At 44.4% G+C, this 22,974-nt stretch overlaps 1 protein-coding gene across 5 annotated transcripts in view; it reads left to right on the forward strand.

Moving 5' to 3' along the window:
• Window positions 1-8,697, forward strand: part of LOC143281863 (putative UDP-sugar transporter protein SLC35A4) — a 48,440-nt gene extending 39,743 nt beyond the window's left edge. For 2 of the 5 annotated variants that reach the window (XM_076587115.1, XM_076587120.1), the window contains 3 exons: window positions 1,216-1,463; window positions 3,282-3,343; window positions 5,662-8,692. In XM_076587115.1, coding sequence (XP_076443230.1) covers window positions 1,216-1,463; window positions 3,282-3,343; window positions 5,662-5,850 — 499 coding nt within the window. In that variant the 3' untranslated portion in view covers window positions 5,851-8,692. Of the gene's footprint in view, window positions 1-1,215; window positions 1,464-3,281; window positions 3,344-5,661 lie in introns of all 5 variants that reach the window. The other 3 variants (XM_076587117.1, XM_076587119.1, XM_076587118.1) reach the window with 3 other exon arrangements.
• Window positions 8,698-22,974: the final 14,277 nt, after the last annotated feature.

The following is a 22,974-nucleotide window of genomic DNA, read 5'->3' on the forward strand; positions in this document are numbered from 1 at the left end:
CTTGTGGTTGTGTGAGTGTATGTGTCTTTGTGTACTTGTGGCTGTGTGAGTGTATGTGTACTTGTGGTTGTGTGAGTGTGTGTGTACTTGTGGTTGTGTGAGTGTATGTGTACTTGTGGCTGTGTGAGTGTATGTGTACTTGTGGTTGTGTGAGTGTGTGTGTCTTTGTGTACTTGTGGTTGTGTGAGTGTATGTGTCTTTGTGTACTTGTGGTTGTGTGAGTGTATGTGTACTTGTGGTTGTGTGAGTGTGTGTGTACTTGTGGTTGTGTGAGTGTATGTGTACTTGTGGTTGTGTGAGTGTGTGTGTACTTGTGGTTGTGTGAGTGTATGTGTACTTGTGGCTGTGTGAGTGTGTGTGTACTTGTGGTTGTGTGAGTGTATGTGTACTTGTGGTTGTGTGAGTGTGTGTGTACTTGTGGCTGTGTGAGTGTGTGTGTACTTGTGGTTGTGAGTATATGTGTACTTGTGGCTGTGTGAGTGTGTGTGTACTTGTGGCTGAGTGTGTGTGTACTTGTGGTTGTGTGAGTGTGTGTGTACTTGTGGTTGTGAGTGTATGTGTACTTGTGGCTGTGTGAGTGTGTGTGTACTTGTGGCTGAGTGTGTGTGTACTTGTGGCTGTATGAGTGTGTGTGTACTTGTGGCTGTATGAGTGTATGTGTACTTGTGGCTGTGTGAGTGTATGTGTCTCCTTGGTTGTTTGAGTTTCAGTTTGTGAAGGAGGTGTCGCTGCATTCAGATAAATCCCTCTGTGCAGGGCACATTGCCTGACAGCAGCACGACCCAACACGCTAGTCAGGCCTTGGGTGCATGCATTTATCTTTGTGTACGTATCAGACTGGATTTTTCTTCAGAATTTTGCCAGAGGACAACTTCAGTTGCCATGGGTTCTTTTTCAGTGCGCCAAGTGCATGCTGCACACGGGACTTACTGGTTTTTAGTCTCATCCAAATGACTAGACATGGAGTTTGATTTTCCAGTCAGACTTGGGAGAAAGGTGAGAGGGGGGAATGGAACCCAGAGCCTTTCTGGTTGAATTGTATGTCAAGGTGTGTAAACAGAGCGAACCTGTTTGAATTAATATGTCTGTTTTCTTGGTTCATGTGCGTATGTGCGTGCGTGCACGGTACATGTATATGCTTGTGCTCTCTTGGTCATACGTTTGTGCGCGTGCCTGCATGCGGGCGCATGCGTGTGTGTGCGTGTGCGTGTGCAGCCTGGGCAACATGGTGGGCAAGGGGGACGTGGACCTGAGGCATCAGTACATCACGCTGACAGGTCTCCTCGCCATCCTGACCTACTGCCTCATCTCTGCCTTGGCCGGCGTGTACACCGAGTTCATCCTGAAGAAGGACCCCCACACCTCCCTGCACCTGCAGAACATGATGCTCTACACCTTCTCCATCTCCCTCAACCTGGCCGGCTGGTTCGTCTCGCAGAGCAGGACAGCGCTGGCCGAGAGGGGTTAGTGTCTGTGTGAGGGGCTGGGGTGGGGGTAGGGGGTGAGGGGGAGGAGGGAATGGTGGGGAGCATGTGAATCGTGATGGTGTGTGTGTGTGTGTGTGTGTGTGCATGTTTTGGGGTGTATGAACATGAAAGGCCTGTCCTCATTGTTTGTGTGTATATGTGAGTGTGTATATGTGTGTGTGCATGTATATCAATGCGTGTGAGAGAGAGAAAGAGAAGAGAGAGTGTATGTATGTGTGAGAGAATGTGTGTGAATAGAATAGAATACTTTTTATTGTCATAAAACCTTAAAGTTTATAGGACACAATGAAACATAAACATGAGCATATTAAGAGGAGAAACATTCATGAACAAATTTTGCCAGCCTTGGCTGTATTTCTGTTAGAAGGATCAATTCACTAGGCTTTGCATTTGGACGACATATATCGAGTAGGAATCTATGTCTGTAAGTATTGTACTTTACACAATTGTATAAAAGGTGAATCTCATCTTCTAAACTGTTACCAGTATCACACAGTCTTTGTTCTTTCAGTGTATTTTTATATCTTCCCTGTTCGATTTGTAAGTCATGGGCGCTGATTCGTAACATGGTCAGTGCTTTCCTGTGTTGTGTATTTGCTGTATTCTTTAAATACGGTTCAATTTTATAATTTGTCACAGTGTTCTTGTAAAATTCTAATTTAGATGAACTGTCATGTTTCTGTTTCAAAATTTTACATATTCATTTTCAAGCTTCTTGGATAGAGCATACTTTAATCTTTTAACATTAAAAGTGAACTGGTTTTTCCAAACATGATCTCATCCAGTGCTAGTTGATACATTTCTTATGAAATGTAGCCACTGAACATTTTCATTTGTTTGTGTGTGAGAGAGAGAGAGAGAGAGTGTGTAAATAATCTGTCCTCTCTGTGGATTGAAGTGTGTGAGAGTGTGTGTGTGTGTAAATAATCTGTCCTCTCTGTGGATTGAAGTGTGTGAGAGTGTGTGTGTGTGTAAATAATCTGTCCTCTCTGTGGATTGAAGTGTGTGAGAGTGTGTGTGTGTGTAAATGATCTGTCCTCTCTGTGGATTGAGGTGTGGGAGACTCTGTGTGTGTGTAAATGGCAGGCCCTCGTTGCAGGCCCTCGTTGTGGACCATGATGTATCTGTGTGTGTATGTGAGACACAGAGAGAGTGTGTGTTTGTTAAAGTGTGTGTGTGTGTGTGTCAGAGTGTTTGTGTGTGTCAAAGTGTGTGTATGTGTACAGATGCATTTTTAAAGCGATGGATCAGCAGGCTGTTTGTGCAAACCACTCTGATGGAATGATTTGAGTTGATATCATCAGATTTTCCCCCATTGTCAAAGTTTGTCTGTCTTTCTTTCAGGGTTTTTTGTTTGTTTGTTTGTTTGTTGTTGTTTTTTGTTTTTTTCAAAACAGTGGTACCATGTACAATCTGTTCCATGACAGTTGAATCAGAAGAATGTCTACATGAAAGTTCCTAAACTTCATTTGTGTATGTGTGCTAGTGTGTGGTATAAAAATGTTGATGAGTAAATTTCTCTCTGTCTCTCTCTCTCTGTCTCTCTCTCTCTGTCTCTCTCTCTGTCTCTGTCTCTCTCTGTCTCTCTGTCTGTCTGTCTCTCTCTCTCTGTCTCTCTCTGTTTCTCTGTCTGTCTGTCTCTCTCTCTCTGTCTCTCTCTCTCTCTCTCTCTGTCTCTCTCTCTCTCTCTGTCTCTCTCTGTCTCCACTCATTCATTCAGTGGTACAGTCACCCTTTCCTGTTCATTTAATTCTCATCTGTATACTGACAATGGTGTTCTGTCTGTTGCTGCAGGTACCGCCTTCCAGTTGTTTGAAGGCTTTTCATTCTACACCTGGTTGGTAATACTGACACAGGTAAGCAAACACAAGTGCCCCTGTGCAGTGCAAGTACCAGTGCTTGCCTCTGTCTGTCTGTGTGTGTGTCTGTGTATGTGTCTGCCCCTCTGTCAGTTCCCCTCTGCCTAGCACGAGGACGTCTCATGATTGATAATGTTCTGGAAGAGCTAGCTCCAGGCTTTCCACTGGAGTTGAAGGAATCTGATGTGGAGTCATGGTGGCGTAGTGGTAACGTGCCCGACTAGGAAGTGAGTGTCTGTGGGTTCAAACCCCTTGTACGGGACCAATAATTTTTCCTCTTCCCCTCAGGAGACCAGGAGACCTTGAGTGGTGGTCCATGTGCTAGTCTTTCAAATGAGGAGGTAAACTCCGGTCCTGCGTGTGGCATGTACTTAGCACACATGAAAGAACCCACAGCTGTAGAAGAGCTGTCCCTGGCAAACTTATGTTCAACTTCTTCTTCTGCGTTCATGGGCTGCAACTCCCATGTTCACTCATATGAGCACGAGTGGGCTTTTAAGTGTATGACTGTTTTTACCCCCACCATGTAGGCAGCCATACTTCGCTTTCAGGGATGTGCATGCTGGATATGTTCTTGTTTCCATAACCCGCTGAACGCTGACATGGATTACAGGATCTTTAACATGCGTATTTGATGATCTTCTGCTTGCGTATACACGCGAAAGGGGTTCAGGCATTAGCAGGTCTGCACATATGTTGACCTGGGAGATCGGAAAAATCTCCACCCTTTACCCACCAGGCGCCATCACCGAGATTCAAACCCGGGACCCTCAGATTGAAAGTCCAGCGCTTTAACCAGTAGGCTGTTGCGCCTGTCATGTTGAACAATCCATTTGATAGTAAAACAGCTGACTTGCAGACAGACAGAAGGGACAGGGCGGTGCTGCACTGGAGCCACACATTCTCCCCACACATTCTCCCCACACAGCCCAAATTACACACACAAATCTGCTGTGTAAGTACACGGTAGTCATGGCAGTGGAGGATTTGTTCACACTTTTCCCACACTGTTATGTATGTGATCGGAACATGGGTATTTGTGAAGTCCCTTGGTGCAGGGCCCAAATAACACCAACAATGGAACATTTTTATTGTGAAACAGTCATGAATGTACCACAGACGTCACCACTCTTAATTTCTCTTGCTGAGATAGTAAAGTTATTCTGATTGATTCAGAGTTTATTGTGCAGCAAATTGCATCCTGTGTCAAGCAACAGCTGACATATGATACAGATCACAGGCAACCGTGTCCGGAAGAACAAGCATTCCTATTTTTACAAAATGCACCACCTTCATCCTGTGTCAAGCAACAGCTGACATATGATACAGATAGCAGGCAACCGTGTCCGGAAGAACAAGCATTCCTATTTTTACAAAATGCACCACCTTCATCCTGTGTCAAGCAACAGCTGACATATGATACAGATAGCAGGCAACCGTGTCCGGAAGAACAAGCATTCCTATTTTTACAAAATGCACCATAGACGACAGCTAAACAACTGATACCACTTGACAACATGACAATGTAGTGACAGGCAACAAAGCCATCTGAACTGAATGAAGTGGAAACTGAACAGCCAAAAGAAAGGTATCGTGACAACCAGATCTGGAGGGATATGTGTTCAGGGCTGTAAACTTTTGACTTCTGGTAAACTTTTGACTCCTAGAACTATTGATTTTTTTCAAAAAACATCACCAAGTCACACAAAAAAAATCTGTATGTATGAATGAGTGCATGTTTTTTTTAATGAAAAATGAGTGGAGAATATGATTATCATATGTTCAGTGTTGACAGGATGAGATGAATCTGAAGCATAATCTCATCATCTTCTCTCAGCCTTTATGGTTGGCCAGGCAATAATAAACAAGATTTGGTTATTTAGCCACATCCTTTTGCCGCTTTTCTAGGCCAAGACATGTATATAATGTGTTCACAAGTGTTTTTGTTTTTTTAACAAGTGGTTTCTACTTGAACTTACGCTTAGTACTTGGAATGTGTCTGTGTGTGTGCCTGTGGTTTCTACTTGAACTTACACTTAGTACTTGGAATGTGTGTGTGTGCCTGTGGTTTCTACTTGAACTTACACTTAGTACTTGGAATGTGTCAGTGTATGTGCCTATGGTTTCTACTTAAACTTACACTTAGTACTTAAAGTGTGTTTGTGTGTGTGTGTGTGTGTGTGGTTATGGTTTCTACTTAAACTTACACTTAGTACTTTAAGTGTGTTTGTGTGAGTGTGTGTGTGTGTGTGTGTATGGCTGTGAAACGCCCCAGTCTAAATAACAGCGTCAGCCCCTCTGTGGTGTGGTGCCAGGCGCTGAACGGTCTGGGGATGTCGGTGGTGTTCAAGCACGGCAGCAACTTGGTGCGCCTGTTCGTCATCTCCTGCGCCATGGTGGTCAGCACCACCCTTTCCATCCTGGTCCTGGGCGTCAGCCTCAACATCCTCTACTTCGTCACCCTCTTCCTCGTCATCGTCGCCATCTACCTCTACTATCACTGACGGCAGATGGGAGCTGTGGTCCTGTGGTCAGATCCAGAGCTGTGTGTTGTGAGCTGTGGGGTGCAGAGTCACGATGCTGTGACCTGACCGTGGTGATGCCTGCATCAGAAGTGTTGAACTGTTCCATTTTCATCTGTGTTTTTTTTTTCTTTTTTTTTTTTTACCAACGGACACATGTATTTCACATTTGCAGGTAGAAGTTTTCCTGAGGAAGAATCGTGTGTATATTAACTCACTCAGTACGGCCAGTCCTCTCTTCTCCTCTACACAGACCCCTCGGATGTCCAGTGGGTGTCTGAATGACCCAACCTTTAGCTTCCGTCGTCAGAACTGTGGTATTCTTTGTCAACATTCACCTCTTCAGTATAAGAGCCTTCTGCTTGCAATATTTTGATGATGGTAATTGGGATGAAACGCTGTTAACGTCGTCTCTTTCGCCGTTCGTATGGAGAGAGTTAAGAGAAAAGCGCAGTTCTCAGATTTGCAAAAACAAAAAGAACAACAAAAAAAAAGATAGTTGTTCTTATCTGCTTGTGGAAAGATACATCTCCTGAACTGTGTGTTCTTGTTATTGTTAGATGGAGTCTCATCTCTGTCTGTCTATTTTTCTCTAGCTGAAAAGAATGTCAGCTGATATCTCCACCTACTTCGGTGTGTTGAAAGTGCATCAGGTTAAATTAGACATGGGTTGCAAGTCTGTCATTCCTCCCATCACCATCCTTCACAACACACACCAGTGTGAAACTTGACTTTGTTCTTTTCTCACAGCAAGGATGGGGGAAGTGGGAAGGGATGCTTCATGAGCTCTGTTCCTAGTGATTGAAGTTGGTTTCATTCAGAATGACTGTTGTTGACACTGTTTTCTCACATTCGTAAACACGTAATACATTAATAATGACTTTTTCTCTCCGACTATATCTCTCTTTTTTTTGTCTACTAGGCGTATCATCACTTGTGGATCACAAAAAAGTGTTCTTAGATTTTTGTGAATACCCGTTGCTATGGAAACAAATCAAAATGGCCGCCAAACAATGTATCAAAGAAATCGGGTTTGTGGTGCATGCAGACACTTTTTGTTATGTGGACTTGATACACAATGACATTATCTTCATTTTCATGTGAGATTGTGTTGATTCTTCAATTATTGTACTTTTTATGAAATTTTGGATGTTACAAAATCCTCAAAATTTACAATGGGTAAAAAGATTGGAACTGCTATGAATTAAAACCCAGAGAATATTTTCATACATACTCGTGACAAAACTTCAATAACATGTCATAAAACAATCATGCAAAGTCTAATGGTTGTAGGTTTACTCATCATTGAGCAAGTCCAAGGTATGTTGTCAAGGCCAGAAACTTGATGACTTGTGTTAAAATTGAACAAAAAATTATTAATAAACACTTTCGTGATTCAGAAAGCAATTTTTTCATTGTTAAAGACATATTTACAGTGGAAAAACTTATGCATATGATGGAAGAAATGTTCAAGAATCAAAATCCATCAAAAACCCAAATCATGAAAAATCATCATTTTGGTCTTTTGCACTGCCGTGTCGCCCCCTTAAGAGAAGAATCAAGTTCTTATGAAAATGGACTGGGTTTCTTCTGCTTCTTCTTCTTCTTCTTCTTCTTCTTCTTCATCGTCTTCTCCTTTTGTTTTCTTCTTTGTACTCTTCTTCTTGCTCTTCTTCTTCTTCTTCTCCTTCTTCTTCAGAGACAGGCTCTGGAAAAGGAATAATGTGGTCTTCAAGGCACTTACGCATGGCCAAGCAGCATGTCTTGCGGTGGGTGTTGGCCAGATCTTCTGCCCCCTCCCTCAGTCCTCTGAGGTCCCTGAAGTCGTGGAGAACAGGTTCCATGCTCTGGTCTTTTACTGCATGATCACAGCTCCACACAGGCCACAACATAAAGGTGAAGCCATCCAATCACAGATCGTGGCAGCAGTGATGTGTTTATTCCTGAGCTTAACTGATTGTGGTTGTGTCTGATTCATAGTCTGGTTGTGGTATGCTGCATACTTGGTGTTCCTGGCTCATTGTGAGCAATAGCCGAATGGTTAAAGCGTTGGGCTTTCAATCTGAGAGTCCTTAGTTTGAATCTCGGTGGATGGCGCCTGGTGGGTAAAGGGTGGAGACTTTTCCGATCTCCCAGGTCAGTATATATGCAGACCTGCCAGTGCCTGAACCCCCTTCGTGTTTATACGCACGCAAAAGATCAAATACACACGTTAAAGATCCTGAAATCCATGTCAGCGTTCGGTGGGTTATGGAAACGAGAACATACCCAGCATGCACACCCCCGAAAATATCATACACGTAAAATGTTAAGTGTTACATGTTTGTCTGAGTGTGTGCGTGCCTGAAATCTGATTGAATGACAAAGGAAACGAATGATGAGCACCCAGTGGCAGCCGTCAATCGGCTGTACCCAGTTCGGCAGCCTGTTGTGTAAATGACCCCGTGTTTGTAAAGCGCTTAGAGCTTGGTCCCCGACCAAGGATAGGCACTATTTTAGTATCCAAATCAATCAATCAATCAATCAATCAGTGTCTGGTTATGGTGGTATACTTACTTACTCACTGTTCATCATGCTTTCTGGCTTGTAGGGTAGCAACGAAGAACTGCCTTCATGTCTGTTTTGGGCCAGTGTTTGAATGGTACCCCAGTTCTGGTGGTGTGCTGAACTCTGTGTTCATGACTCATTCTGGTTCTGACCACTGAATGGTTCCCCAGTTCTGGTGGTGTGCTGAACTCTGTTCATGACTCATTCTGGTTCTGACCACTGAATGGTTCCCCAGTTCTGGTGGTGTGCTGAACTCTGTTCATGACTCATTCTGGTTCTGACCACTGAATGGTTCCCCAGTTCTGGTGGTGTGCTAAACTGTGTTCCTGACTCATTCTGGTTCTGACCACTGAATGGTTCCCCAGTTCTCGTGGTGTGCTGAACTCTGTTCCTGACTCATTCTGGTTCTGACCACTGAATGGTTCCCCAGTTCTAGTGGTGTGCTGAACTCTGTGTTCCTGACTCATTCTGGTTCTGACCACTGAATGGTTCCCCAGTTCTGGTGGTGTGCTGAACTCTGTTCCTGACCACTGAATGGTTCCCCAGTTCTGGTGGTGTGCTGAACTCTGTGTTCATGACTCATTCTGGTTCTGACCACTGAATGGTTCCCCAGTTCTGGTGGTGTGCTGAACTCTGTTCCTGACCACTGAATGGTTCCCCAGTTCTGGTGGTGTGCTGAACTCTGTTCCTGACCACTGAATGGTTCCCCAGTTCTGGTGGTGTGCTGAACTCTGTGTTCATGACTCATTCTGGTTCTGACCACTGAATGGTTCCCCAGTTCTGGTGGTGTGCTGAACACTGTTCCTGACTCTGGTTCTGACCACTGAATGGTTCCCCAGTTCTGGTGGTGTGCTGAACTCCGTGTTCATGACTCGTTCTGGTGGTGTGCTGAACTCTGTTCCTGACCACTGAATGGTTCCCCAGTTCTGGTGGTGTGCTGAACTCTGTGTTCATGACTCATTCTGGTTCTGACCACTGAATGGTTCCCCAGTTCTGGTGGTGTGCTGAACTCTGTGTTCATGACTCATTCTGGTTCTGACCACTGAATGGTTCCCCAGTTCTGGTGGTGTGCTGAACACTGTTCCTGACTCTGGTTCTGACCACTGAATGGTTCCCGAGTTCTGGTGGTGTGCTGAACTCTGTGTTCATGACTCATTCTGGTTCTGACCACTGAATGGTTCCCCAGTTCTGGTGGTGTGCTGAACTCTGTTCCTGACCACTGAATGGTTCCCCAGTTCTGGTGGTGTGCTGAACTCTGTTCCTGACTCTGGTTCTGACCACTGAATGGTTCCCCAGTTCTGGTGGTGTGCTGAACTCTGTGTTCATGACTCATTCTGGTTCTGACCACTGAATGGTTCCCCAGTTCTGGTGGTGTGCTGAACTCTGTTCCTGACTCATTCTGGTTCTGACCACTGAATGGTTCCCCAGTTCTGGTGGTGTGCTGAACTCTGTTCCTGACTCATTCTGGTTCTGACCACTGAATGGTTCCCCAGTTCTGGTGGTGTGCTGAACTCTGTTCATGACTCATTCTGGTTCTGACCACTGAATGGTTCCCCAGTTCTGGTGGTGTGCTGAACTCTGTGTTCATGACTCATTCTGGTTCTGACCACTGAATGGTTCCCCAGTTCTGGTGGTGTGCTGAACTCTGTTCCTGACTCATTCTGGTTCTGACCACTGAATGGTTCCCTAGTTCTGGTGGTGTGCTGAACAGTCAGACTGTGGGAGAAATATTTTAGAAAAAATTGGTGGTGATGGTGGGTTTGTTTGTCTTTTTCTATATTTTAATGTGCTGTTGCATGCTTATGTGCAACTGTATGTGTACTGTATTGTTGGAAGTGTTTCGAGTCAACTACATAGGGAGTTTTTGCCAGTGAGTACAATACATATTAGTCATTCTGGTGAGACGATAAAGCAAGCTCCCATGTGCAGCATGCTCTGAGCACTCTTAAAAGAACATACAGCAAACAAAAGGGTTGTCACCAGCAAAAGTCTGCAGAAAAATCCACTTTGTTAGGAAAACAAGTACACTTGCAGACAAAAAAAAAAAAAGAATGAAGAAAAGAAAAAAGTAAAGGTGGCGCTGCACTGTTGGAAAGTGCTGTCCCTGGAGAGAGCGACCAATGCAATACAATGGAACGCAATAGGTGTACAGTACAATGCAATGCAATACAGTACAGTACAATGCAATGCAATACAGTACAGAACAATGTAATGCAGTACAATATAGTACAGTGCAATGCAATACAGTACAGTGCAGTACAATACAATGCAGTACAGTGCAATGCAATGCAATACAGTACAGTACAATGCAACGCAGTACAGTACAATGCAATGCAATACAGTACAGAACAATGTAATGCAGTACAATATAGTACAGTGCAATGCAATACAGTACAGTGCAGTACAATACAATGCAGTACAGTGCAATGCAATGCAATACAGTACAGAACAATGCAATGCAATACAATACAGTACAATGCAATACAATACAAAACAATTCAGTACAGTACAATACAATACAGTACAGTACAATGCAATACAATACAGTACAATGCAATACAATACAAAACAATTCAGTACAGTACAATACAATACAGTACAATGCAATACAATACAAAACAATTCAGTACAGTACAACACAATACAGTACAATGCAATACAATACAAAACAATTCAGTACAGTACAATACAATACAGTACAATGCAATACAATACAGTACAATGCAATACAATACAAAACAATTCAGTACAGTACAACACAATACAGTACAGTACAATACAATACAGTACAGTACAATGCAATACAGTACAATGCAATACAATACAGTGCAATGCAGTACAATAGTCACTACTTACTATGAGTACAATACAACACTAAGAATCCCCACAGCTGTCACTGCAGCCAGGCAGTGACATTGAAGAGGCACTGTGGACAGTGTTGACAGAGAAGTGACATTGAAGAGGCACTGTGGACAGTGTTGACAGAGAAGTGACACTGAAGAGGCACTGTGGACAGTGTTGACAGAGAAGTGACATTGAGGAGGCACTGTGGACAGTGTTGACACAGAAGTGACATTGAAGAGGCACTGTGGACAGTGTTGACAGAGAAGTGACATTGATGAGGCACTGTGGACAGTGTTGACAGAGAAGTGACATTCAAGAGGCACTGTGGACAGTGTTGACAGAGAAGTGACACTGAAGAGGCACTGTGGACAGTGTTGACAGAGAAGTGACATTGAAGTGGCACTGTGGACAGTGTTGACAGAGAAGTGACATTGAAGAGGCACTGTGGACAGTGTTGACAGAGAAGTGACATTGAAGAGGCACTGTGGACAGTGTTGACAGAGAAGTGACACTGAAGAGGCACTGTGGACAGTGTTGACAGAGAAGTGACATTGAAGAGGCACTGTGGACAGTGTTGACAGAGAAGTGACATTGATGAGGCACTGTGGACAGTGTTGACAGAGAAGTGACATTGAAGAGGCACTGTGGACAGTGTTGACAGAAGTGACATTGAAGAGGCACTGTGGACAGTGTTGACAGAGAAGTGACATTGAAGAGGCACTGTGGACAGTGTTGACAGAGAAGTGACATTGAAGAGGCACTGTGGACAGTGTTGACAGAGAAGTGACATTGAAGAGGCACTGTGGACAGTGTTGACAGAAGTGACATTGAGGAGGCACTGTGGACAGTGTTGACAGAGAAGTGACATTGAAGAGGCACTGTGGACAGTGTTGACAGAGAAGTGACATTGAAGAGGCACTGTGGACAGTGTTGACAGAGAAGTGGTATTGAAGAGGCACTGTGGACAGTGTTGACAGAGAAGTGACACTGAAGAGGCACTGTGGACAGTGTTGACAGAGAAGTGACACTGAAGAGGCACTGTGGACAGTGTTGACAGAGAAGTGACACTGAGGAGGCACTGTGGACAGTGTTGACAGAGAAGTGACACTGAAGAGGCACTGTGGACAGTGTTAACAGAGAAGTGGTATTGAAGAGGCACTGTGGACAGTGTTGACAGAGAAGTGACATTGAAGAGGCACTGTGGACAGTGTTGACAGAGAAGTGACATTGAAGAGGCACTGTGGACAGTGTTGACAGAGAAGTGACATTGAAGAGGCACTGTGGACAGTGTTGACAGAGAAGTGGTATTGAAGAGGCACTGTGGACAGTGTTGACAGAGAAGTGACATTGAAGAGGCACTGTGGACAGTGTTGACAGAGAAGTGACATTGAGGAGGCACTGTGGACAGTGTTGACAGAGAAGTGACATTGAGGAGGCACTGTGGACAGTGTTGACAGAGAAGTGACATTGAGGAGGCACTGTGGACAGCGTTGACAGAGAAGTGACATTGAAGAGGCACTGTGGACAGTGTTGACAGAGAAGTGACATTGAGGAGGCACTGTGGACAGTGTTGACAGAGAAGTGACATTGAAGAGGCACTGTGGACAGTGTTGACAGAGAAGTGACACTGAAGAGGCACTGTGGACAGTGTTGACAGAGAAGTGACACTGAAGAGACACTGTGGACAGTGTTGACAGAGAAGTGACATTGAAGAGGCACTGTGGACAGTGTTGACAGAGAAGTGGTATTGAAGAGGCACTGTGGACAGTGTTGACAGAGAAGTGACATTGAAGAGGCACTGTGGACAGTGTTGACAGAGAAGTGACATTGAAGAGGCACTGTGGACAGTGTTGACAGAGAAGTGACATTGAAGAGGCACTGTGGACAGTGTTGACAGAGAAGTGGCATTGAAGAGGCACTGTGGACAGTGTTGACAGAGAAGTGACATTGAAGAGGCACTGTGGACAGTGTTGACAGAGAAGTGACATTGAGGAGGCACTGTGGACAGTGTTGACAGAGAAGAACAATGGAAGAAAAGATAACAAGCCTTTTTTTTTTTTCCTTTCTTTTTTTCCTAACAAAATGTATCATTAATATTTTTTTACAAAATATTTATGATTAGTTCATACATAAGGTCTACTTATTTGAAAATGAAATGTGTATATATTATCAGTTTTTGACAGAATTATAATTGGTTCATATGCAAAGTTGACATAGTTAAAAAATAAATTGATGATAAGAGAAAGAAGACCAGAATCAAAAAATTAAATGTGGCTTTTTCAGTCTCACAGTGAATGTTCACATTTTTACTTGTTTTGAGCTTTTGGTGAAATATCACTGTTGCATTTTTTGGTTTACCTAAAAGTGGTCTCTGTTGTGTCATTTTTGTTAGTTATTTTTGAATTGCCTCTTTTGTGATGTGCATGTGTTCAAAATTGCATGCATTTGTACACATGCACATTGTGTTGGTGCTATATGAAGAAATGCTAAAGGACTGTGGCACTGACATGAAATCAGAAAGATGAACGACGACTCCTTGTCACAGTGGAACGATTATCTCCATTGATAGACAGCACTGTGAAAGAAAGTGTGATGTTTGTTCATTGGTTGTCAGTTGTGCTGATGTTTATTTTGTTCTTTACAAATGAGGGATGTTTTCCTGTTCAGGCTGAGAGAAATATAAAGCAGTTGGGAGAGGAACTCAGACATTTTGTATTATCACGCAAGAACATCTTTATCTTCACGGAGGTAACTTTGGTGTGTGTGTGTGTGTGTGTGAGTGTGTTTCTCAGAAGAACATTTTCTTTTGCTCTGTTTAGATTCTTTTTTGCCCTAGTAGAATGTTTTCTTCTGCTATATTCAAATTGTTTGTTGCAAAAAAAAAGAATGTTTTCTGTTATTTTCTTGAAACCAAGCATGTTTGTAGTGTGGATTGATGTGAATGTTTTGCTATTATAGAGTGTCACAGATTTTTGTTTTATGTTGTTTCTGTTCAGAGAAAAAGCAACTGCAATATGGCCAGTACCCACTTTTTCTGAACCATCCAAAACTCTTGCATGCAATCAAAACCATTTGCACACACGCACGCACGCACGCACGCACGCACGCGTGCGCACGCACACACACACACACACACACACACACACACACACACATCCCAGTTGATTTATGCAGGATTGTGTCATTTTGCATATTTTCTGAAGATGGGTGGGCAAACTGCGTTTGTGTCGCTTCACTCGGGGAAACTTGTTCTGGAGAGAATGCGCATAATCTTAGAAAATCTTCAGAAGCTTGAATCTGTCTTTTGTCAGCTGAAACTGGGTGTTGTCTGTGGAAAGTTCTAGGAGAATTACACCATGCTTCACAACTGCTTGAAAGCGTCCATATTTAATTTCAACATACTCATATGATGAAAATAGTAACACAGTGTAACCAAGTTTATTCATGTAGCATTTCTTGAATTGTTGCATGTTATGCTTTGATATTTTTGTCTCCAGACAGTGTCTGCAAAAAATCAAAATTGTTTTGAGTGTGTGCCAATTTTATGAATGAATTCATTGACTTTTACACATTGGCGCATACCTCCAGTTTTCACGGTTTGGACAGTCATATTATTCCTGTCAGTACCTGCATGCTCTCATTCCTTTTGTTTTTCTGTCAATGTTTTGGTACCATTAGGAAAAAAAAAAAAAAAGGTGCACATTGAACTAATTTAGTCTGTGTGATCAGTGATGAAATTGGACCAGTGCTTTGTATGCAAGCATGAAAAGTGTTGTCCTTGTTTGGATGTGGTGAAAGGTCACAGACAGTGCCTGTAGGTGACCTAATTATTATATCACCCTGCAGTGCAGCATTTCTTCCCCTGTCAGCAGTGATTAGGTGTGATGAGAACCTCCCCTGTCAGCAGTGATCAGGTGTGATGAGAACCTCCCCTGTCAGCACTGATGAGGTGTGATGAGAACCTCCCCTGTCAGCACTGATCAGGTGTGATGAGAACCTCCCCTGTCAGCAGTGATCAGGTGTGATGAGAACCTCCCCTGTCAGCAGTGATCAGCTGTGATGAGAACCTCCCCTGTCAGCAGTGATCAGCTGTGATGAGAACCTCCCCTGTCAGCAGTGATTAGCTGTGATGAGAACCTCCCCTGTCAGCACTGATGAGGTGTGATGAGAACCTCCCCTGTCAGCACTGATCAGGTGTGATGAGAACCTCCCCTGTCAGCACTGATGAGGTGTGATGAGAACCTCTCCTGTCAGCAGTGATGAGGTGTGATGAGAACCTCCCCTGTCAGCACTGATCAGCTGTGATGAGAACCTCCCCTGTCAGCAGTGATCAGCTGTGATGAGAACCTCCCCTGTCAGCAGTGATCAGGTGTGATGAGAACCTCCCCTGTCAGCACTGATCAGCTGTGATGAGAACCTCCCCTGTCAGCACTGATCAGCTGTGATGAGAACCTCCCCTGTCAGCACTGATCAGCTGTGATGAGAACCTCCCCTGTCAGCACTGATGAGGTGTGATGAGAACCTCCCCTGTCAGCAGTGATCAGCTGTGATGAGAACCTCCCCTGTCAGCACTGATCAGGTGTGATGAGAACCTCCCCTGTCAGCAGTGATCAGCTGTGATGAGAACCTCCCCTGTCAGCACTGATCAGGTGTGATGAGAACCTCCCAGGTGTGATGAGAACCTCCCCTGTCAGCACTGATGAGGTGTGATGAGAACCTCCCCTGTCAGCACTGATGAGGTGTGATGAGAACCTCCCCTGTCAGCACTGATGAGGTGTGATGAGACCTCCCCTGTCAGCACTGATGAGGTGTGATGAGACCTCCCCTGTCAGCACTGATTGGGTGTGATGAGAACCTCCCCTGTCAGCACTGATCAGGTGTGATGAGAACCTCCCCTGTCAGCACTGATCAGGTGTGATGAGAACCTCCCCTGTCAGCACTGATCAGCTGTGATGAGAACCTCCCCTGTCAGCACTGATGAGGTGTGATGAGAACCTCCCCTGTCAGCAGCGATGAGGTGTGATGAGAACCTCCCCTGTCAGCAGCGATGAGGTGTGATGAGAACCTCCCCTGTCAGCAGTGATCAGGTGTGATGAGAACCTCCCCTGTCAGCACTGATGAGCTGTGATGAGAACCTCCCCTGTCAGCAGTGATCAGGTGTGATGAGAACCTCCCCTGTCAGCACTGATGAGGTGTGATGAGAACCTCCCTGTCAGCACTGATGAGGTGTGATGAGAACCTCCCCTGTCAGCACTGATCAGCTGTGATGAGAACCTCCCCTGTCAGCAGTGATCAGCTGTGATGAGAACCTCCCCTGTCAGCACTGATGAGGTGTGATGAGAACCTCCCCTGTCAGCACTGATCAGGTGTGATGAGAACCTCCCCTGTCAGCAGTGATCAGGTGTGATGAGAACCTCCCCTGTCAGCAGTGATCAGGTGTGATGAGAACCTCCCCTGTCAGCACTGATGAGGTGTGATGAGAACCTCCCCTGTCAGCAGTGATCAGGTGTGATGAGAACCTCCCCTGTCAGCACTGATGAGGTGTGATGAGAACCTCCCTGTCAGCACTGATGAGGTGTGATGAGAACCTCCCCTGTCAGCACTGATCAGCTGTGATGAGAACCTCCCCTGTCAGCAGTGATCAGGTGTGATGAGAACCTCCCTGTCAGCAGTGATGAGGTGTGATGAGAACCTCCCCTGTCAGCAGTGATCAGGTGTGATGAGAACCTCCCCTGTCAGCACTGATCAGGTGTGATGAGAACCTCCCCTGTCAGCAGTGATGAGGTGTGATGAGAACCTCCCCTGTCAGCACTGATGAGGTGTGATGAGAACCTCCCCTGTCAGCACTGATGAGGTGTGATGAGAACCTCCCCTGTCAGCAGTGATCAGCTGTGATGAGAACCGTCAGGTAGGGGAGACTGGGGCAGGTTGCAACACTCGTTTTCAGTTTTGCTCCCACTCACATATAAGTGCACAAAACAATGACAAAAATTATTTGAAAGAAATATTAATTCAGAAATAATAAAAGAACATGGAAATCTAAGAAATTACTGAATATTTTGTTGGTATAGTGGTTAAAGAGACCCACACAGAGTATGCCCTGGTCTCAGGGCACGTTGGGACACATATTGGGGTAAGTCTTGACATTAAGTTTGTCACTAAAAGGAAAAATTCTATATCATTCAAAAATGTGTGTTATAACTTGCAGATACTGTATGCATTCAAACATGTGATTTTAGGGACAGTGAGAAAATAAAGATACTGCATTATCAATCATAACCACGTTTCTAAATTAGAGAATCCAAGAAGCAATTTTTACATTGATCATTAAATGACTCTGGCTATTATTTATTCAGGTAGGTAGAAGACATAAAAAAATGTTACTTCCAGTGAAAAATCAAGGTGCTTTTTGTCAGACAGCTTAGAAGCCTGTGAAGCACTGGCTTCAAAACTGGTGTCTGCAGCAGTTCTAGTTGCTCAAAAATGAGGAGTGGACAGGAAATGTTGTAAAATGTTACAGGCTGTTATTTTTTGGGTGGTCCAAGCTGCCCTGGTCTCCCCTAGATATTTATTCTGTGAGAATGTGGTGCCAGTTTGTATTCCTATGTCTGATGTGCTCACCTTTTCTGATGGTTGTGGTTTTCCCAATCTCCAAAATAATAATAAAAATGTTAAAGTGACAAACTGTTTCATGTATTTTTCATGCATGCATGCATGTGTGTGTTTTTGCATAACTATGGGGACTGTGTGGTTCTTTTGCGCAACATTTGAGGAGCTTGAGAAATGTGTTTGCCAAGAGGAATGGGGTAACCATGTAACTTGCTTACTGCCCCCTACCCAGAGTTGAGTGTGCTATGGGCTCAAATGGGGAGACTGGGACCACACAGTCAAGTGTCATCCACTTCACGGATGCATCTTTGGGTGTACTGTTCTAATTACCTGACCAACACTGCAAGTGTCTGTATCTCTCGGGCCTGGTTAATGCCAGGATATCATTACGACAGGAAGCGTAGAGTACAGCCTTGTCACGCAGTCCCAAACCAAAATGGACATCCATAGCAACATTGTCATCGTCATCCTCCTCCTCCTTCATCATCATTAATATAAACAAACAGTCCCAAAGTCTGTGTCTTTTTATGCCCTGCTCTCATGGTGACCTCATTTTCGATACCCCTCCACCTCTGTGCTTGGGGCAAGTCCTGTCAATGTCTTCAGCGTCGGCAGATTCATGGGGGGCTGTTGTTTGGCGGACATGGTGGCGGTCTCCACTCTGGGAGGGATGCTCACTCAGTCTGGCTCTGCAACTAAGCCATTATTGTCATTAGTTGGGGGCTTAGCAGGTGGTGTCCTAAGTACGTTAAATTAGAACAGGCACCACTGAACACCACCAAAGTGACTCAGCAGCAATGCAGGGTCTCTTCTGGTGTGTGGCCTCCTGGCGACCTAACATCAATAGATCCATGTGGACTGCCGATGCTGGAACTGTGATGGATGAACCCGGTTGTGGCCATGTATGAGGAAATCTGAATGAGCGGTGTGGGAGTAATGCCACTGAAACGGTGCAAATGATGGGGCAGCAAAAAAAAAACAAACAAAAAAACAACTTGCTTGCTGCCCATCATGCCCTCTAGCTTGTAGGGCAGCAACAAAGAACCACCACTCTTGTCTGGTTGGTGGTAGTCCATCATGCACTCTAGCTTGTAGGGCAGCAACAAAGAACCACCACTCTTGTCTGGTTGGTGGTAGTCCATCATGCACTCTAGCTTGTAGGGCAGCAACAAAGCACTGCCACTCTTGTCTGGTTGGTGGCAGTCCATCATGAACTCTAGCTTGTAGGGCAGCAACAAAGAACCGCCACTCTTGTCTGGTTGGTGGTCGCCCAGGTGTGCTGCAGGGTCTAGAGTTCTCTTTCAACTGCATGTTCTGCACTTGGTGTTCTCTGCCTTCCTCACCTGTGTCTACCTTGTGGTGTCCATTGAAGAGCTGTCCGGGTGGTGTTGCCTTGCTTTCTTCACATGACGTTTCCAGTCCACTTCCCTCACCTTCTCATCATAATGGTTTCCATGTTCGCATGTAACCATGTGAGTGGGATGTAATTTTTTCAGACTGGCCCTGACCCAAAGGCTATCCTGTCAGTTTTTCACTTTGGATTTTGACAGGAAAAACAACACTGCACTTGCAGTAAAGGACAGGTTGGTCATACCTATATTATCCAGTTAACCACTTGTGTCAAAATAATACTTTATTATGAAACAAACTGCTAATGTTTAAATGATGATGTGTTCAAAATTGCCCACAACATATAGGTAAGCATTGTCTTTGATGATTTATACAATATACACAGAGTGTGAACGCACCATCAGGCACAAACTATCATCTTGTGAAACACAGAGGTCACTTCTGTCATGTATACATACATACATACATACACACATACATACATACATATACATGTAGAGAAAGAGAGAGAGAAACTCAGAAGTGGTTTACTATTCATCAGCCTTAGGCCACAATGCATACTGGGGACAAGTGGGGTGTGGACAGACAGAAAGAGAGACAGAGAGTTGATGCCAAGTCCAGGCCTTCAAATGTCTTCATTTTCCATGAGAAGGGGGAATCAGAAAAGTGTCAGAAACCTGTCCCAGTGTAATGTTCATTCTTAAAGATTTATACGATGGGAGAGGGGGCTTAGGTCAGTTGGCATGAAGGTTCTCCATTTAGAATGAGCACTGTGCAATGGAATTCATTTGTTCCGCTGAAGAAGAGACAGCCAGCGTAACACAACAAGCGACAGCCGTGTCATCCTGTCAAGAGCTCTCCAGCTTTGCCGCTAGCTTCTGCATGGCTGCCAGCTGAACAGAAGCATTAATAATGACAACAACAACAATAATGACTCAGTTCATGAAATGTAAAAACCAGTGATTAAAACATGCATCTAAACACTCAAACGGAAAACTTTCTTGCATAGTCCTGCACAGACATCCAACCAAATACCCAAACACTAGCTTATTGTAGGGGGGTGAGGTGGTGAAGGTGTTGTCGTGCCATGCACACATGTAGACTCGTACCACACTCACGTCCAGTTCTCCATACAGTTTTTGTTATTTGGTTTCATACCAAAATGTAGCAAAAGAAAACACAAAAAAAAACCTCTAAAAAAAGAAAAACCCCACCTCAGGACTAAGATGTTCCCACAGGCACTCGTGCCCGCTGCCTGTCAGCCTCACACACACATTCTGCCGGTGAACCTAAGTCACCCAGTCTCTCCCCTTCCACAAAGCACCTGCTTGCTCTGTGATGTCGTCTCTCCAGTGGTTGGAGCCCAAAGTGACTCAGAGCTCTAAGAAGATGCCCAAGGTACTATTTTCATCCTTCCTCAACACACTGTAGTACCCTCAGATTCAGTCCCAACAATACTATTATTCACAAAATAATAAACATCAAATTTTCTTAAACTCTAACCTAAAGCCAAAAAAATTGAAAAATCCTTACCAACTAAGCCAAGTTAGGTTGGTATACAAGAATAAAGAAAGATATTCCTACACTTCTAATGGCGGGAAAATTAACAACGGACGCTTACAACCACTCATTAATTAGTTCTGGACATTCCCAGACATTATTCAACTTGGGTCCCCGATAGCTCAGAGGTATAAGCCAAGTGGTCGAAGGGAGATAACCTAGCCCTTCCACTCAGTTCAGCACAGTCGGTAACAGACATTCCTGCTGGAAATGAGAGGCCAGTTTACTGTCCTCTCACATTATGTTGGTGCACACACAAAATCACCACACACTACACGACACTCATGATACATAGCATACATCACAATATTGTTATATTCTGTGACGTGGGCCCAGATCCCACCACTGCCACCATGTAATATTGTTTAGTGGAACAAACAGACCCCAGACAAAGAACTTTTGGAACATATATGGATGTATCGTACCACACTTTAATTATGGAGGAACAGAAAAATGTCATAAAACACAACCCTAATCCTCCCATACTATATTGGACAAGGACCTCCTTTTCGTTAGGAAAGTAATTCTTAAAAACGAAATACCATGAGTATTCATTTAAAGGAAAAAGGTTTTTTTTAGTAATCTAATAATAATCTTTATTTGTTCAAAAGATGTGAAAGCTGAAAATACCAGACACAGCCTATGGAGGCCAGTAGTCAAAGTGTGTGGACTGATCCATACACGCATATACGCTACTCCATTATCAAGGAAGGCGGCAGAGATTCCTTACCAATGCATAATCCCAACTTGCAGGTCAGGTCTTGAAAGACTATCAAATGTGACATGATAAGATATCACTTAAACATTGAAAGAGAAATAGAAATATTGAAAAAAAAAAAAAAAAAAGCCATAAATGAGTGAACTAATCAAAATAGAAACAAAAATCAAATCAAATGAAAAAAATAAAAGATTTTTTTTTTTTTAATAGTGCACTGCAGTGTTTATCGTGCACGCACACACACAGACACATACACAGACACCTGCATGAAATCACGCTTGTGCACCAATATCTCCTCTTGTCTCTGAACCATGCAATTGCGCACACACACACTGACACACGTGGGGCACACACACGTACGCACGCATGAACGCACACACACACACACACACACACACACAGAGACACACACACACACTATAGCACGTGCACCAGCAGACGTTCGGGGTTTGTGGTGCACTGACGTCACGTTTTGCGTGCACTGATGAGAGAGTGCGCAGTTTATAACTCAGCTTGCGCACGTGTGTTCCTCATTGTTCGCCGCTATATGAGGTGTGGGAGTATTGAACTGGGACCAGAGGTGGGCATGGCCCGGGGGTGGACGAGAGGTCAGTGTATACATATACCCAGAGTGTTTTCGTGAATGAGTTCATAGATTTCATGTGAATTTATTACTGAGCGTCACACACACACACACACACACACACACTGACACACAGGCACACGGCCGATTTATCGATGTATGGACATCTTGCCTCAAGATCAAGCTTGTCAACGTACTTCCTATTTTCATTTTCTTTTCCATTTCACACTTGTTAACTGTCAGTGTAGAGCACGAGATGTTCCAGCTTGTCGGATCGTCGAATCGCACAAAAGTGCTGTGGAAGCGACCGATCGTGACAGTTTCAGTTTCAGTTTCAGTAGCTCAAGGAGGCGTCACTGCGTTCGGTCAAATCCATATACGCTACACCACATCTGCCAAGCAGATGCCTGACCAGCAAAAGACCCTCAAACGCCAAGTTCAGAGCAGACTTCGAACAGCTGACTGGTCCTACACTGAAAACCTGATCTCTGACAGCCAAGAAACAAAGCCTGGAACGAAGAAAGCATTCTGGACATACATCAAGTCTCAGCGCACGGAAGCAGCCAGTGTCTCTCTGTTGAAAGTAGCTGGCAAGCTAGTCACAGAAGCAAGGACAAGGCGGAAGTACTGAATGCGCAGTTTCAGTCTGCATCCAGCAGCAAATTATCCTGCTCACCAGAGGAATCTAAGACCTGTACTGGCATGAGCCCTGAGCCCGAGGGGCCCACATGTGACCACATCCACATTTCAGTAGCAGGAGTCAGAAAGCTGCTGAAAGGTCTAAATCCGAGCAAAGCCCCTGGGCCAGACGGAATCACCCCTCGCCTCCTGAAGGAAATCACAGATGAAATTGCCCCAGCTCTGACGCTTCTCTTTCAGCCCTCCATCAACACAA

This window comes from Babylonia areolata, chromosome 5 (genome assembly GCF_041734735.1).
Source record: "Babylonia areolata isolate BAREFJ2019XMU chromosome 5, ASM4173473v1, whole genome shotgun sequence".
Lineage (NCBI taxonomy): Eukaryota > Metazoa > Mollusca > Gastropoda > Neogastropoda > Buccinidae > Babylonia > Babylonia areolata.